The following is a 15302-nucleotide window of genomic DNA, read 5'->3' as shown; positions in this document are numbered from 1 at the left end:
AAGAATAATTTGAAGTCTAACCTTAATGGTAAAGAACAGTCTAAAGCCTAACTTTAATGGTAAAGCTTTAAACATGTCAAACTATGTTATATATAGAGTGTTTGATATCTTTCAACTTCTCTACCCATTGAAACCATATAGCATACGACTTTCATTGATAGTGTACACCTCTTGACTCCTTGCATCACGAAAACCATACAAATGGGAGCTAAACAACAACATGAAAAATGATTAGTGTACAAGCTTTGATGACAAGATAGAGTACAAAGGAATAGAACAAAAATATGTGTAAGAGTGCTTTCAAGATAGAGTACAAAGGAATAGAACAAAGACGATATTCCCTCAAAAGGAGCTCTTTGTCCTCTGTAAGTGGTGGTCATGTACTCTCATTTGTGCAATCTCCTCTAATTACTGTCATGTTCGCATACCCTTTTTAATTTGCACGGTTATCACGATAATTATATGGAGAGTGGTCCTTGTTGGGATGCGCCTACGTCTGATGCGGGTTGTTGACTGTTTGAGGTGAGAGGAGAGCTGATGTTGGCCATGTTGGTGGTGCCCATGCAGCCATAAATCTCACTATGGAGGGGCTGATCGCTTGCTCATGTTGTATGGCTTTTAAGCTATAGCTAGAGAAAAAACTCTGCCGCAAGAAAACATTTCATTGAAAAAAATGGATCCAATCAAAGAATGCCACTTGGGTGCCACCACGGTTTTTTCCCAGTGAACCCAAGCAATCCATCTTACAAAATCATAATTTAAATTATAGGCTCAAGGGAATAGAGAGTAAGTACATAGCCTATGGCCAAGTTTGATTTGATTGAAAAAAGTGGATCAGATCACTACATACTCAAGAAGAGCAAAACACTTTAATTATCCTTGATACATCAACCACCTTACTTTTGAGCACAATTCTACATGTTCACATAGAAATCATACATTTGTTACCGAATTCGCAAAGGAACATCATCTAACTTTTACCCTAGTTTGAATGAAGTTCCAATCATATTGGGAGTGAGCTCCTAATTGCTGACTTGTATACTTAAGGTGAGGTATTGGGACGGGAAAAAGAGACTCCGCACATTTGGCCCCATAACTCAGAGATGGTACCTTGAAGAAAAACAAGTTGATTACACTTTTGTTGCTTATATACAAAACCTAGTGAAATCCAAACCCATAGTGAAGTATGGTCTAAGAAAGGGGGTATGTGGGAGAAACAGTCTCCTACAAGCTACACTACTGAAACATAATGGAAACCTATATCTTGTTGGGCTATCAGATATCTTAGGAGCATTCTAGTTTCTTGATGGAGGAGGAGAGATGGGATTTTCTTTGAAAAATTTTAAATGAAGTGAAAAATGGTGTAGAGTTTTTTTATAACTTTGTTGTATTTTAGAATACTTGGGTCTTTTTTAAAAAAAAAAGTTTATATATAATTATGATTGATTAAAAAAAAAAAAGAAAATCATACATTTGTAGGTAGATAATTTTGTAATGATCCTTATGAAAATCTAAAATTTGCAAAAGAAGATATATATATATATATTTTGTATGTTAAGTATAAGTTGATTAAGATTCATTTTACGATCTTATTATTCCACTTCTTCCGCATCATACACGGTTAGAATTGTTTGCATTAGCGCAATATAAAAAAGCAGTTTCAAGTTTCAAAAACTTTCCATGCAAGAGACATCAGTCAAACCTTTAAATAGCGAATAAATCTATCGAATTTATCCATGCCAAAGAAGCATTGCTTCTGTTCATCCTGGGAGTCTGCTAAATTTTCCTAGAGGCTTTGGCCAATTGTTCAGAAAAACCATCTTCTAGAAGAGCAGAAACTCTATACGACTCGAGACCAAAACTAGGAAAGGTGCAAGAGTTTCTATGGTTCCCATTTTGCAAACCATAGTTCTCTCTACTAATAAAACATCTTATCTGCTCCTCCCCACCACCCACTTTACTAATAATCAAGCCCGGCATTCTCCATGACATGAAGCAATGTCAACTAAAACAAATTGTTCCTATCAAAAATTTGCTGGTGCTGATCTACACTAAGGCTACAAGATCCTTCTGGCAGTTCTTTGTGCACCAAAATGCCTTCAAAGAAACATGCACGCTTTGCTAATAGGGTGGCCCCTTGTAGCATATCACAATAGGGAGCCCCCACTCTAAACAGCAGCAACGGGTTCTTTTTTTACCGGAGCAACTGCCTGATCTCCAACCTGAAATGAACACCATTGTTTCACAAATAAGCTGAACTACATTGACAGGTGTGCAGGACAATCCCATGACTAAAAGACCATGTACTCTCTCACCTTTGCAGACTTGAAAAGCTCATCCAAAACCTCTGACAATGTCGGGTGCGCATGAACTGCAAACTTGATATGCTGTACAAGCAAAGCCAAAGTTCCATAATAAAGCTTAATCAATGATATTCTCTTTATCCTGGTCTAAGGGTACTTGAAAGAGAAGAGAGGCGAATGAAGGTAGATGAATATATACTTGAATTGTAGTTCCCATGGCAATGGCATTTGAAGCTTCATGGATCAAGTCAGCAGCATGAAGCCCAAAAATGTGCACTCCCAAGACCTCTCCGGTATCAGGGCGATAAATGAGCTGCACAAAAAGTGGTGACTCAAAGTGAATCCATCTTAGAGACGCCAAATTAAGGATTGAAGAATGCCGAGAGAGAGAGAGAGAGAGAGAGAGAGAGAGAGAGAGAGAGAGAGATGTATATTTTTTTTCCCGGGAAAAAGATCCTTCAATCAGTTAATGAGAAAAACAGCCACAAAGGGCCAAGTACTACCACGAAGGGCTAAATACAAACTCGCCTCATATAAGGGTGGGAAACAAGTGATCATAAGGGGGAGAGATGCTTCTCCTTCGGCTGGCCACTCTATGAGGAGAAGGCTAACTCATTGGGGGGGGGGGGGGGCAAACAACCACACAAGTGGTCTGTAGTGCCAAATGGGGTCACCGCCTGTATCTGTGAGGAAAGGGCCAAGCCTCCAAAGTATCAAGAAAGCTTCCCGCCGTTTCCACATGCGGTCAGAACCTCCCATGCAACTTCCCCCACGACAGTGGAGGGTGTGAATGATGTCGAGCTATATGCTCCTGATGGTCTCATCCGGCAGAGTGTGGGTACCCTCGATGGCCTCGCTACATCTAACACGCCAGATGTGCCCGACTACTATGCTACTACAAATCTCCCAGCGCTGGCATGAGCCTAGGCGCCAAACGCCTGCAGGTGGGGCTGTGACTGGAAATACTGCAATACGATGGTGGGAGACCTGAAGGGCATGGCCTCCCCCATCCTCCTCGTAAGTCCTGACCACTCTAGCCTCGATGGCCCAAGCGACAGTACCCCAAGTGATAATCCGGGTCGATGTCCTTTCCAAGCAAAGATGCGAAGAATCCGCTACTAAATCTGTTGAGCTTTCGGGTAATCCCAAAGACAATGTGATTGAGACTCTGGGGGTGGCCGCACCTCGAGCAAGCTACTAGTCGCCCTTTGATTGCCAGCCAAGTGCCCACTGCTAGACTCCTGTCACCTGTGTGCCGTCAACCACAGGCAGAGAGTGATCTTCCTCGGCCGAAAGCTGTCCCAAAGCCTCTTCCAGAAATCTAAAAGGAAGCGCTATCGTAGGCCCTAAGACTGCCAGTGTGTTGCTGTTGCCAGTGTGCCATCTATCTCGGACATCTGGATCCTGCGGCCGAGCCTCACTGTATATGCAAAGAAAGGGGCATCCAGAGTCTCCACCCGGTCTGTGGGATCATGCCACGTCCACTCTCCCTGGTCCCACTGCAACCGCGTGAGAGGTCGGCACTCCCAAATCCATAACTGTCAAAATCTCTCCCTGGCCACCTTGGCTGGTGCTAGATCTATGCGCCATGCACGTGCCCGAAAACCAATCACCCTCACCCTCTGCAAGGTGTAGCCTCTGAAATCCTCCAAGAGATGCTCTGATCTCTCTAACCTGCCATGTAACCCAGTAGAAAAAGTGAGCAGACAATTGTCCTGATCTGCTCCATAGACCGCCACGAGAATATCGTGTCTGGTGAACATGCCTAGCCACATCGGGGGGGGTGTGGGGGGGTCGGGTCTGGAATAGGAGTTAGCGACTCCGGAGGAATAGCTGAGTCAATGTTGATGTTGAGCCTGTCTCTACCCCGGATCCCTGTCAAGCCTCTCTCCTACTCCTGAGGTAACTGCCTGTGTGCAACCCAATCTCCAAGAGACCTAGCTGGTCCCATGCTCAAGGCGCCATAGGATATGTGCGGTCGGGCCCCTAGCATGTGGCCACTGGGTAAACGGATGAGAGTGTTCCAGATCAAAGGCTGCCGAAGATGCTCCTTTGAGACCACTGGAACAATCTGCCTGAGGGCTGGCCTGAGATGATCCCAAGCACGAAATAGACTGGCTGCGAATCTGTCCTCAAAGGCAAGACTAAAACCACGGGCTCGCATCTCTGTGAAGATCCATCTAGTACTCTGCGGCCAAGGGCCTCCTAGGCGCGGAGTGCGGGCTGAAATCCGGGCCAAGAGGGTTCTTGGGAGATATTGCTAGCATCTCAGCTTGGAATATCTGGAAGGCTAGATGCACTGAGGCTGATCGTAGTGATGGCAATACAATTGTTGCTTATGGTACTTTGTCTCATGGCCTTTACAAGCTAGATGCATATGAAAGACAAAAGCATGTTGGATGTATAGTTTCTTCCACAAAGGCAACGGGTGATGCTAAGCTGTGGCATGCACGCTTTGGTCACTTAAACTTTGGGAGTTTGCTGCGTTTGCATAACCATGACATGGTGTCTGAGCTACCACATCTTGAATCCCCTATTAAACATGTTTATGAGGATTGTATTCTTGGAAGTGCAGCGGGTATCATTTTCCAAAGATGGTTCAACTAGAGCTATCCAAAAATTGCAGCTTATACACAATGATGTATGTAGTCCTATAAGGACACCATCTATTAGGGACTACCTCTATTTTGTCACGTTCATTGATGATTATTCCAGACATACCTGGGTTTATGTGCTTTAAGCACTTTGTTGCTATGGTTGAAAATGTTTCTACATGTAAGATTGATACCTTGCATACTGATCTAGAGAGGGAGTATATGTCTGAGGAGTTTCATGTATACATGACTGATCATGGGATAAAACACCAATGTACTGTGTCCTATACACCTCAGTAAAACGGTGTAGCTAAACGCAAAAATAGGTCTGTCATGGAGATGGCACGTTGTATGGTCAAAAGTCAAGAGTTACCTCATGGTTTTTTGCTAGAAGCAGTCGTGTGCAACATATGTTTTGAACCGGTGTCCTATAAAGACTTTGCATACAATTACGCCTTTTGAAGCTTGGAATGGTAGAAAGATCTATGTGGCTCACTAACGCATTTTTGGATGTCTTACTTATGTACTTATGCATTAGTAAATTCGCAGCAAGCTTGACAATAAGACTGTTAAATACATGTTTATGGGATATAGCTCGGAAAGTAAAGATTACCGTCTCTATCATCCTGCTACCAAGCAGATTCTTGTGAGTAGAGATGATGTATTTGTGGAAGATGCAATCTAGTCCTTGCTTTTGTGTAAAAAACAGCAAAATGTATGTTCATAAGACATTCAACACTCTCCTTCCATTATTTAATGCAGGACATATTAATGTAGAGCATTTGAGTACTCAAAGAAATGCTAAAAATCAGCCCACATAGGTTAAAAATCAGCATGTTTTTCAGCCCACAAATCAGCCTATTGATGAGGCAAATGTGGATGATACAGTTAATGAGGAAAGGAAGGAAATTGAGGGTCAAAAAGATGGCTGGTGCAAACACTACGTGACAGCAAATGGGCCACTCCTTTGCCTAGCAGAACACATGCAGGTTCTTATGAGGAACTTGTCTCCTTTGATGAAGCAAAAGAATCAAAACAATGGATGAGTGCTATACAATCTGAATATGATGCTTTACTCAAAAAAAATACTTGTGAATTATCTGATTTGCTTCATGGCAAGAAGGCCATTGGTATGAAATGGGTTTACAAGCTTAAACATAAAGCTGACGGTAGTGTGAAGCGATACAAAGCCATGCTTATTGCAAAGGGTTATGCATAGAAAAAAGGCTTTGACTATGGTGAAATCTTTGCACCCACATGTCGTATGACTACCATGCGGAGTATCATTGCATTAGCAGCACATAAAGGTTGGAATGTACGTCAATTGGACATTAAAACTGCTTTTTTGAATGGAGATTTGCATAGGTTTTTGCAACAGTCCTACTGACAGTACCCTCTACATTAAGAGGACTAAAGATGAATTTTTGGTCATCGTGCTATACGTTGATGACATGTTGCTCACAAGCCCTGATGATGATCATATTTTAGCTTTTATAGATGATCAAAGGTCTTTTGAGATGTCAAATCTTGGCTCGTTGCACTATTATTTGGACACTTGGTTTCAGCAGCGTAATGATGGCATTGTTATGCTACAGACACAATACATAGAGACATTGTTAAAGAGGTTCAATCTTGGAGACTGCAAACCTGTTGCTATACCTATGGAACTTGGTTTACGACTTAGTCTTGAAGATCTAGGTGACTCTTTTGATGCTGGCATGTATCAAGAAGCTGTTGGATGGCTTATCTTCTTATGAAACACCAAGCTTGACATTCAATATGGGATCTCAGTATTGAGCAGATTTATGCATAGCCCAGGCGCAAAGCATTGGCAATCTGTCAAACGGATGCTGCATTACCTAAAGGGCACCAAGCACTTTGGGTTATTTTATCCCAAGGGGGGTAAATCACAGTTGCATGCATTTACAGACTCAGACTGGGTTGGATGTTACGACACACAAGTGTCCACGAGTGGTTTTTGCTTTCGCCTTGGTGATTCATGTATATCATGGCTTAGCAAGAAGCAATCCACTGTGGCCGCTTCTAGCTGTGAAGCTGAGTACAGGGCAACGCTTACAGCTACAGTTAAGTGTGTTTGGCTTAAACGCCTTATTGTTGATTTGGGTATTGGCGAGTCCTTTGCCACTACCATCTTTACTGACAATCAGAGTGCTTTGGCAGTTGAGAAGAATCCAATTTTTCATGCTCACACAAAGCACATTGAGGTGCATTATCATTATGTCAAGGAGAGATGCTTAATAGGGGAAATCAACTTGGCTTATGTGCCAACACAGGACAACGTGGCAGATTTATTCGCAAAGACTCTCTCACGAGAGAAGTTTGAAGCAATTTGCAAAGCATTGAACTTATTTCCCTTTGAGGATTAGTCTGGGCTCCTCTCATAGTCCAAAGAGCTTGGCACATCTCTATACTTTTAGTGCCAGCCCACCCCTTGTTCACATCATCACTGCCAAGAGATTTGTAGCCATCTTTGATAGTGATGTGTGTGAACACACTAGGACCAACCGGGACACTTTTTCCCCCCATGCTAGAGGGATGCTAGGGTGTCGCTTGCATAAGAGGTGCTCAGCCATAAGCCCCTCGTGATCCTGTGATCGACCGTTCTAAAGCATGCGTATAGCCTTCACCACCATGTCTCTTGTGAAGGTGGATGTGGTGGGACGTGCGTGAGAGAAAGAAAGAGAGATTAAGCGTCTACTAAAGCCCCAATGGGCCTATGAGACCAAAGTGATACAATAATGTCCATGGCATATCTCATCATGGAATGGAAAATAAAATAGAAAGAAAACATAAACATAGCTATCTCGCTGGGGTGATACAAAACTGTCCATGGAAACTCATCATGGAATACTAAGAACATAGAAACATGAGAGCAACATCAGCTCTGAGTAGATGGTATACCACTCTCCAAAATATCAAGCATGGGACTAATGAGTATGGCCGAGAGGTCTCCCTCAGCTATGTCACATGGAAAGGTAGCTCGATGGTGGTGGAGCATGTCTTGGATCTGGAGCTGATGAGGTGATCGTGGCTGACGGGGGGGCCGAGGGCGTCGGGCACATTGGAGTGCAGAGGCTCGGTCTGAGGTAACTCCTCTCGGGCGAGATAGGTCCAGAGTAGCTCGTGGAGCGTCCACAAGATCCACTATGTCGGTGTCCTCCACCTCCTGGGTCCGGAAGAAACTGGTGATGGTTGGCTGGTAAGAGAGGGGACAGGGTGGTTGGGACCGAAGCTCTCTCAAGAAGGTGTCCCTATGTCTGCGGAGCTCAAGCAAGAAGAGGCCTAGGCAACGCTAGTCCTGGAGAGTAGACCAAATCCCTCACGAAATAGACAGTGCAACCTCCCACGGATCTCATAGTATACTGGGCAGCGGCATATGTAATGCTCCTCCGTCTCGACCTCTATGTGGCATAATCGGCAGATCCTCTCCTCTCTGGGTCTCCGTATGAGCTTCCCAGCTCTGAAGATGCGCTCAGCTCTACCTGTCTCCACTCTGAGGCGGTGGGATGAAACCCATATCTGGCCAATCGCAATCTACATGGCATGGGACATGTGAATACTCAAATAGCCCGGCTGCTCAATGAATCCATCCTCAGTGAGTGTGAGGAAGTGATCTCTGTAGAAGTGCATCTTCGTGGGGAGCTCCGGAGGTGTGATCCATGTGCATTTGGTGTAGAGGCTGAGAATATCTGTTGAGATATCGAGCTCAACTAGTGCTACGGCGGACATTGATGACACGCCTGGGTGATAGCTTTCACATCTACACCACTGGCATGGTTGGTGAGATTATGGGTGATATGCGGCCAGTGGGATGACAGGTTGTGTGACAACCATTTTGAATTACTAGAGACTAGCATAGTTATAGCACCAGCTCATTTAGTAGGGTTCACATTATGGACCGACCCTTGTATGTTGTAGTAGTAGAGTACTAACCCATATAGTGTGTACTCTTATCTTTATGTTATGTTGGTTGAGTAGAGAAGAAGATAGAAGAAAATTCATCTCTTGTGTCTTGCTCTCTCTTGTGTGTGTGTGTTTGCTTGCTAGGGTTTGAAGCTCTCCCTCTCCCCCACATTCTCTTTATGGTATCAGAGCCTGGTTCGTGTGAGAGCTAAGGAGGCAAGAACAAGAAAGGAAGCGGTACTACACGGGTAAGAGCATCATCTTCTCTTTCCCCTTCTTGGTTTAGGTACAACACCCCCTCAGTAGCTTTGGGAGCTACATATCTCCGATTGAGGAGCTATCTTTGCGGGAGTGGAGCTACACGGTAGGTATAATGTCCTATTAGACAAAGTTTTTCGGCCAGATTCGCGTTTCGGGCATGTTTCGTCACTGCAAGGTATTTTCGGTAGTTTTCTGGAAGTTCTGGTAGAGAACTGTTTCTGCTCGAGATCTGGTTATTGCAGTGCAGCAGTGCATTTTGGAAGTGCAGACAGGGTTTGCACATGTATTGTTGATACTGGGTGTATGTACATATACTCTGGTCACATTTGGTGACACATAGGTTGTGCTGAAGTACCGCTGCTGCAGCAGTTACAGGAGATACTACTGTATTACAGGTTGCATACAGAAGTTGTCTGTTTACAAGTTATTTGATTGTTGCAGGAAAACATGATGTTTGACGGAATTAATCAGATTGTTAGTGAGAAGCTGGATAAGAATAACTTCCATGCCTGGAAGTTCAGAATGACCTATTCCTAATGGGTAAAGGATTTTGGGATTATGTAGAAGGAGACAATGAGGAGCCTCCAGAGTTATCTGAGGAGAATGCCACTCCTGTAGATATAAAGGCATTCAAGGATTGGAATCAAGGTGCAAGAAAAGTCATGTACTGGCTTTCAATTAGTGTCACAGACACTATGATAGAACACATACAAGATGCAAACACTCCAGCAGTTGCATGGCAAAATCTGGTTCAGATGTTCCAGACTAACACAAAGGCAAGGAAGTTGCAGTTAAAGCAAGAGTTGCATACTGTGGAAAAGAAAAACATGTCCATCACTAAATATGCCTTAAAGATCAAGGGCATTGTTGAATCCCTTGGATCTATCAATGTATCAGTGGAGGATGATGATTTGGTGAGTGTCTGTCTGAATGGACTTGGCAAAGAGTACGAGCCATTCAAGACCTCCATTGCAGTTAGGGAGAATATTCCCAACTTTCAGGACTTGATATCTGTGTTGATCATAGAAGAAAAAGCTTTAGGTGAGGATTCTTCTTCACAAAGCAAGAACACATTTGAACAGGCCTTCTACTCTAATTCAGGTAGAGGCAAAGGTAGGCCGTGGTCAAGGCCAAGGTGGTGGCCGACAAGGAAATCAGAATTCTGGACAACAACAGTCCAATGATTCACAACAGCAATCATACACAGGTGGAAGAGGCCAGTCTAGAGGCAGGGGGAGCCAAAGAGGCCGAGGCCGAGGTGGATGGCAAAGAAATCAAAATGCAAATAGTATAGAGTGCTATTATTGTGGCAAACCAGGACACATGGCAAAGGACTGCTACAAAAAGCAGAATGACATTAAAAGTGGGAAGTTACAGCAAGGCAACTATGCATCATCTAGCAAACATGGAGGTGATGACAAAAGTGAGCAGTTTGTGATGCAGCACATGCTTAATTCCATAACAGGGGATGTGTTAGGATCTCAAGATATATGGTATGTGGATTCTGGCACCTCTAACCACATGACCAATCATGCTGAGTGGTTTAGAGATATGCAGAAAATGGAAAAACCAGGTTATGTAGAAACAGGTGATAATACTGCCCATCCCATTGCGCATGTTGGTAAAGTGCCATTGTCTATGCACGATGGCAAAATGAAGTACTTGGCTAATGTACTTCATGTTCCGAGTATTACAAAGAACCTGGTTTCTGTTGGACAGATGGTTGAACAGGGTCTGCAAGTGAGGTTTAATCCTCAAGGATGTTTTGTGGAAGACTTCAAAAATAAGTGTCGCTTGGTTGCAAAGGGTAACAGAAATGGCAGGATATTTACTTTGGATGTGAACATGCCTGAGATAAAGGCAGCCATGTTTGCGCATGGAACATGTATCATTGCAGATATTGACATATGGCACAAGCGCATTGGTCATGTGAATGTATAGCGACTGAAGTCTATGCAGGCCCAAAATATTGTTGCAGGTTTGCCAAAGTTCAAGGTTGACGATTATCCATAGACCCTTCTGTAACAGCAGGGTGAAGTTGGTCCTTCGGAAGGCGCTTCCTACCATGGGTGGGAAGCCCTCCAAGGCCCTGAACATTCCACGAGACATTTCTCATGGAAGAGAAGAGGGTTTGAACCCCGATCTAAGAAGACGATGGGCAGCCTGAGGACGCCCCTCATAATGCTGGAGGACGGGATAGTCCACGGGGCAAAATCCACTAACATGCCCTTGTCCAAGGCCCTGCACAGTACATGCATATGTACGAGAAACCTGTGCGCCCTGCTGGGCATCAAGGGCAATGGCATCATGCTGAAAATCCTGCAATACATGATCCCCACTGCGCTGAACATCCTGCATATCGCCCCCTCCAAGTAGAGAGGACTCAACAAAATCATCCTGATCTGATATATCATCTCCCTACAAAGATGCATGAGCTGATACATCCCTCTGCCCAAAAACATCATCTATCTGAGGTACAAGATCCGAGGTCTTCCCATCAATCGCACCAGGGGGGCGGACGTGAGAGAGAACTCGCCACACCTAGAGGATTGTAGGATGGGCAGGATCCAAGGGAGGTGGCGCCTGAGAAGCACGCTTGCGAGGCCTCCTATGACCCCGAGCCCGAGGGCAATCTCGAGCAAAGTGCCCCTATTGGTGACAGACCCGGCACTGATCGGGTTTACCTGCAATCTCCATACGTTGCTTCAAAGGACCACTAGGGCCCAGAAGCAAAACATAGTCCTCAAAGAGCTCACTGTCGGGCAAGAACCATGACCCTGGGGACAGCATCCGCCGAGGCAGTGACCACCTGGGCAAAAGATGTCGGCAAGGCGTGGAGGGGAGGCACTTGAAGAGCCAGCCCAAAGGCACACCCGATGGCCTCTAGTATAGGCCAATATGCGCGAGGAAGACCTCGGAATCTGAGAGTAATCGAGAAACGGTTCCCGTCTTTCTCAACAGGGTCAAAATAGCTGGAGTAGGGAAGAAAAAAAAAACTTCCTTGGCCCCAATGGCAAAGGGCTGCCCTTCAAAACCTCTGAGGCTCCGTCCTCAGAATCAAAATCCACTTGGAAGAAACCTCTACCAAGCAACCTGACATCTTGAAAGTGTGGAGTGAGGTCGGAAGGCAGAGCCGCCAGGACCCAATCCCGAGCCTGGAGACGGGAAGGGTGAGATCCAAAGATTTTGGCAATGAGGGTCGTTTTGGAATCTTTCTCGATTTCGGCGAAGAGGACCGCGAGCTCGGCTTCGGGAAAAACAATGGTTCGCCCGGCCGAGGGAGAATGATTAGCCATGATGCTAATTGAAGAAAAAGGCCGACTTGAACCCGGATGAGGAGCAATCCGAACCAAGGGGAAGAGGCAGGTAAGGAGGCGGAGGAAAGGAAGGGAGGGTGGAAAAGGGAAAAGCAAAAAGGAAAGGGAAGCAAGGGGGAGGGGAAGATGGCTGGACACACACGCGAAGTTGGGCAGGGGAAGGGCAGCACTACAAGGGTTGTGCAGAGGGATGAGGCGGAGGAAGGAGGGGAGGCGGGGAGAGGCAGCACAACAAGGGCTGCGTAGAGGGATGAGGCGGAGGAAGGAGGGGAGGCGAATCAGCGCAAACAGGAGACAACAGTGGGAGGAAGAAGGGCGGGCAGAGGCAGGGGCGAACAGCAGGGTGGAGGAAGGATGGGGACGAAACAGGCAGCACAGAGGCGGAGGGGCGCAGGCCAAGGTTCGGGGAGCTAAGCAGTCTCATCTATAACCTTCTTGCTCCATAGCATAACCAATGAAGATGCATTTCTCTGCCTTTGGATCCAACTTTGTTCTCACTTCATCAGGAACATGTACATATGCAATACACCCAAACACTTTCAAGTGAGACACGTCCGGTCTTATGCCTATAAACTTCTGTTCAAGAGTCATACCATGACCAGCTCCAATGGGTGTCCTGTTCATAATGTACACAGCAGTTGCTACTGCTTCTGCCCAAAAGTAATGTGGCATATTCTTTTCAACCATCAAGGCATGTGCCATTTCTACAATATGCCTGTTTTTCCTTTCTACAACACCATTCTGTTGCGGAGTGTACCTCGTAAACTGCCTCTTGATTCCCTGCTTTCTCAGGAAATCGCTGAAGTCATTGGAGAAATATTCTCCCCCACCATCTGATCTTGGGCATTTTATTTGCATGCCTTTTTCCTTCTCGACCAAGTCTTTAAATCTCTGAAAGTGAGCAAACACCTCACTTTTCTCTTTCATGAAATGAACGGACACTTTCCTAGTGTGGTCATCAATGAATGTAACATAGTACCTGCAACCTGCAATTGTTGCAGTCTTGGTCGGTCCTCAATACATCTGAATGTATGACATCCAATGGCCTTGCACTGACATGCTTTTCATGTGGGAAAGCATGTTTGGCATGCTTACCAAGTTGGCATGCTTCACATACCTTATGCATTACTTTTGTTGCAAGAACACAAATTGGATAGATCTCAATGTAACAAAACTGGTAAGATGCTTTCTGGCCACACCTTCTGGTCCTTGGCTGTTGTGACTAGAGGGGGTGTTTGCATTTCAGTGGCAGCATCTGTTATGCCTCAAGTTATTGGGCACAGTGTTATCATCCCTGCTAGAGAGCAGTGGATCTTGATCATGCATGAGGGTCAAAAATTGGGAATCTTGAATATCTATGCACCTAATGTGAGAGGTGAAAGAGTGGCCTTTTGGGACACCATTACAAATGTCATTCCCGAGGTTGATCATTGGATAGTGGGAGGAGACTTCAATATGGTTGAGCAACCTTCTGATAAGAAGGGTGGACGCGAAGGGGGTTTACACCTTTTGGAGCGAACCTCATGGGAGAGGTTCACGCTTTCTTTTTTTGGCAGGGATTGTTGGACTGAGGATGACTTCCAGAGAAGGCCGAACTCCTTATCTTTCTCTTGGCATAACCGCAGGAGCCGGGATGAGAGCATCTTTGCATGTCTAGACAGATTTTATGTGGATGATTGGTCCCTGGACAGAGGAGGCACCATTGCTATTATGCCTGGCACCACCAAATCCGATAATTGCCCCGTCGTTTTGTGTCTCAGGGAGCCTAGGGCTCACTCGGCCTTTCCCCGTGTCCGTATCCCTGACTCTCTTTATCTAGATGCTGACATCTCCCTTGAGATCAGAGAGAGATGGAGATCTTGTGACGGTCCTGATCCTCCTCATAATATTGCGCTGGCTCTTGAGGGGACCAGCAATCATTATCATAGCGCTACCTTGTCCAAGAAGGAGGAGGCTCCGGACAAGGAGAGAGCTATTAGGCGTAGGATTGCTGCTCTTCAGAGGGAACATGAAAAGCATCTACATGTGTCTTGGATTACAGACCTCTTGACCACAGTTAGAGCAGAGCTGCACAGTTGGCCATGGATAGGAGGGTTGAGTTCGCGTTTCATGCGAATGAGGCTTTTTGGACTCAGATGGGTGGCAAATGCAACAAAGAGTTTTTTTCAGCACACATGCCTTTCCAAAGCAGGGATTTTGTGAGGTACTTGCAGGATTCATAGGGTGAGGTTCAGATTAAGCCTGATAAGGTAAGAGGTATTGCTTCAGATTTTTATCGGTCTTTGTTGACTACAGAGGTGCCCTCTCCTCCGAGAGATGTGGCACGGCAGAAACTTTGGGAGTGCATGCCCAGCCTCATTACAGATGCTGTGTTCTTCCCTGGATGCCCCTTTCTTGAAGGATGAATTCCTTCATGCACTGCATGCTCTTTTGAGTGGTTTATGCCCAGGGGATGATGGTCTTTCTCCCATCACCTTTTTTTTTTTTGGGATCATATTCGAGATGCTATCACTGTTGCCCTTCCGGAAATGTGGCTCTCGGGTATGATGCCGCCATACCTCACGGAGGGGCTGATTCACCTTATCCCCAAGTGTCAAGTCCCCATCGGATCTCCTCGTGGAACGCTCCTGGTACGAGACTCGAAACCTGCAAACAAACAAACAACATGGGGGTGCAGGCCTGACTCACCTCCTAACCATGACAGCCGTGGGCAAGCCCACAGTCTTGGCTGTCCCCATCGAGCCACGAGCTGAGCTAACTAGGTTGACGTACCGAACAATCTCTACCTCACGACGTCCCATACCGCCACGAAGCTACTGAAACCGATCCCGTCAAGTGGGAAAGACTCCGTTGGACACCCACACGCTTAATAGCACAACTTTAAATTTCAAGTTGTTTTAAGT

At 45.5% G+C, this 15302-nt stretch overlaps 1 protein-coding gene across 1 annotated transcript in view; it reads right to left on the bottom strand.

Annotated features, from left to right (window-relative positions):
- Positions 1-1709: 1709 nt before the first annotated feature.
- LOC147641637 (dihydrolipoyl dehydrogenase 2, chloroplastic-like) overlaps positions 1710-15302 on the bottom strand; it is a 63282-nt gene continuing 49689 nt past the window's right edge. Inside the window, exons 13-15 of the mRNA XM_086796344.1 lie at positions 2503-2616; positions 2316-2387; positions 1710-2222 (exon numbers count right to left, since the gene is read on the bottom strand). Coding sequence (XP_086652470.1) covers positions 2169-2222; positions 2316-2387; positions 2503-2616 — 240 coding nt within the window. The 3' untranslated portion in view covers positions 1710-2168. The remainder of the gene's footprint in view (positions 2223-2315; positions 2388-2502; positions 2617-15302) is intronic.

Source organism: Cibotium barometz, chromosome 1 (assembly GCF_041138505.1).
Source record: "Cibotium barometz isolate CiBa-2024 chromosome 1, ASM4113850v1, whole genome shotgun sequence".
Lineage (NCBI taxonomy): Eukaryota > Viridiplantae > Streptophyta > Polypodiopsida > Cyatheales > Cibotiaceae > Cibotium > Cibotium barometz.
This window is presented reverse-complemented; position numbering and strand designations above follow the sequence as displayed.